General features: G+C 36.1%; 1 protein-coding gene across 1 annotated transcript; it reads right to left on the bottom strand.

Moving 5' to 3' along the window:
• Positions 1–282: 282 nt before the first annotated feature.
• LOC117292837 (protein CCSMST1-like) lies at positions 283–1,657 on the bottom strand. The gene is made up of 2 exons (XM_033775003.1): positions 1,464–1,657; positions 283–1,017 (listed from the first exon to the last, which is right to left on the bottom strand). Exons 1-2 carry the CDS (start codon positions 1,532–1,534, stop codon positions 630–632), a joined length of 459 nt encoding a protein of 152 aa, XP_033630894.1. The 5' UTR covers positions 1,535–1,657; the 3' UTR covers positions 283–629.
• Positions 1,658–2,465: the final 808 nt, after the last annotated feature.

Below are 2,465 nucleotides of genomic sequence, written 5' to 3'. Positions count from 1 at the left end.
TTGTAACCGTTTGTTATCAAATGCATTGGTAGTAATGTTGTCAAAGTAGAATAGAAAGATCCACACAAACATGCCTTAAAAATGCAGTTTTCCTTTTACCTCGTCGACTAACACAGTTGCCCATTTATGGAAGTCAAATTTTTGACTCATAAAATGGCCGACCGTGTTAAATCGCAGGGTACAAGGAAAACCAAGCAATTGCGAGGCAAATTTGTGAGGATCATTGTATTCTTCTTTTAAAACATCTTTCTACCCATGTACCCATATGCATTTTATAACAAACAGTCACAAACGCTTTTTATAGACCAACTCGTCCGATCAAAGGCAACGTGTTCCTTTAAAAGACCTTTTAACCATGATCAAACAATTTTGAAGAAACTATAGATGAAGGTAAGATATAACATAAATAATAATTGTTGCTATTAAAAATGCAAATCGTTTGATCATGGAAGCAAACCATTTTATGAAGTTACACATTCATGAACATGGACAGTATTAAACCTATCCACAAAATAAGTGATTCCTTTAAAACATAACTAAAATCTCAGCCAAAAATGCACAAAGAAATGACTATAATTTTATAACACATAATAGAAACTTTCAAAAGATATTGTCACAATGCCATCTTGTTATTCCGTAATTGTTTTTTCCTCTTCTTCATTTAACAAAGTCTCATCCTCTTGAACTTCAGCAGGCGGTGGAAACATATGTGGCAAGCGTTCATGTAAATGCTTCTCCAATTGTCGATCAATATCTGTCTCTTTTCTCAAGAATATCCAGGCAATAAAGATAGAGAGTCCTATACTGATGGGTGCTACTTTGTACCAAGGTTGTTTCTTGTGTCTGCCGTAGCTGTTGTGAACAGACCAGTCCAGCGCCTTGCTTGAGGTGTAGCTAAGAGGTGCATCTGGATCCTTGTCAGCTTTTGAAGTTTTCTTGGACGAGGCAAATCTGTGTTGCTGACTGGATGGCGGGATTGGGAGTACAGGATGTGTCATTCGTGCTTCTTGTGGAAATCTGTAATAATTTTTAATAAGAACAGAATTATTATCAGCTTAAAATTACAATTCATCAATACCTGGGACAGTTTCTCCATTCTGATTGGTTGGGAGGACATCACTGTGTGGACAGTGTAGCTAAGCTGTGTATACTATTATTAATCATGGAGGTAAAAAAATCATTATTTAACAAATTAAAACATGCAAAGTTCCCATTCCCATGTTTGTTATTGGTCATGTTATTTTAGGTACTAAACAACTATTTAAGTAACATTCAATATACACATAGATAATAAACAAACTAATCACTAAAAATACACATGCAATGCAATTACAATACGATCACAATACAACAAGTCACAACATGATTAAGAAGGAATGGTATTCCAACAAGTACAGTACGAGTACTACAATACAACACAAAAATAGAATTTACAAACTACAATCTACATTAATTTAACAAACCTATTTGTATTTCGCCAGAATCTCAATTGATAGATGCGGCTCAACACACGACTTCCACTCAGTGCCTTCATTATGCCAAGAAAGTGAAGATGATGTGCATTAATTATCAAATGTATATCTCATTTTTTGTGAGGTAGCATTTTTCAGCAGATAATGAAGTGTTTATGCAATCAATTCATCACTGCTACTCGCTCTAGCTAGTGTGTAGTACAGTGTGGTGTTGAGCGCAAAAGGGAAACGCGTGCACATTTGGCGTTTGCGCTTAAAAAAGCTTTTAACTCGCCTCAGCCAATTTTTTACTTGCGCGAGTTTTTACTTTGCGCTCAAGCAAGCGCTTGATCTCAAACTATTTTGGTTTTGTGACGTATAGTTCGTGATATGTGACCCAGAAAACTTACTCGAGGTCACTGTGTAGCTATGTATGTCTTCTGCGGTTTTTCACTCGCTTCGATTCGATTTGCGTTGTCATAATGTTATGACAAAACAATGAAAAGCATTAAAATATCTCCGATGCTTTGGTTTTGAGCTTATTAATGTTGGCTTAATAAATAAATCTTTAAATCCTAATAATTGTTTGGAAAAGTTGTCGTTTGGACAAACAGATCAATGTGATAAAAAGGTACACGCTATCGACATTGCAATAATTATTTAATTGCGGCAATACCTTTTTCATCGTATTCTCCAAATGCATTGTTTCAATCAAAAAGAAGCCGCCAAAAGCCACATCCCAAAATGTTTAAAAAAACTCTTATTAACCGGAGAAGGGTCGATTAGCTTATCTGAACGGATGGGGGTAAATTTATAATTTTTTAGGAAAAGTTATCCCATTTTTAAGGTCTCACTCTGAAGATCGGACAGCAGTAAAAAAGCTGAGCAGCAGAGACGCACACGGACGGACGGGCTTGGGATGTTTTAACGCCAAATACTCGTCAAAAAGGGTAAAGTTTGCGAATAGCGCCCTCTTAAGTTCGTAGTGCACTTATTGGTAAATGGCGGCCTACT

The sequence above is a fragment of the Asterias rubens genome, chromosome 7, assembly GCF_902459465.1.
Source record: "Asterias rubens chromosome 7, eAstRub1.3, whole genome shotgun sequence".
NCBI classification, from domain to species: Eukaryota; Metazoa; Echinodermata; class Asteroidea; order Forcipulatida; family Asteriidae; genus Asterias; species Asterias rubens.
This window is presented reverse-complemented; position numbering and strand designations above follow the sequence as displayed.

Coding starts and splice junctions, on each gene's coding strand:
- LOC117292837 (XM_033775003.1), bottom strand. CDS start 1,534: ATGAAGGCACTGAGTGGAAGTCGTGTGTTGAGCCGCATCTATCAATTG. Junction 1,018..1,463: donor TTCTGGCGAAATACAAATAG/GTTTGTTAAATT, acceptor AAATTATTACAG/ATTTCCACAAGAAGCACGAA.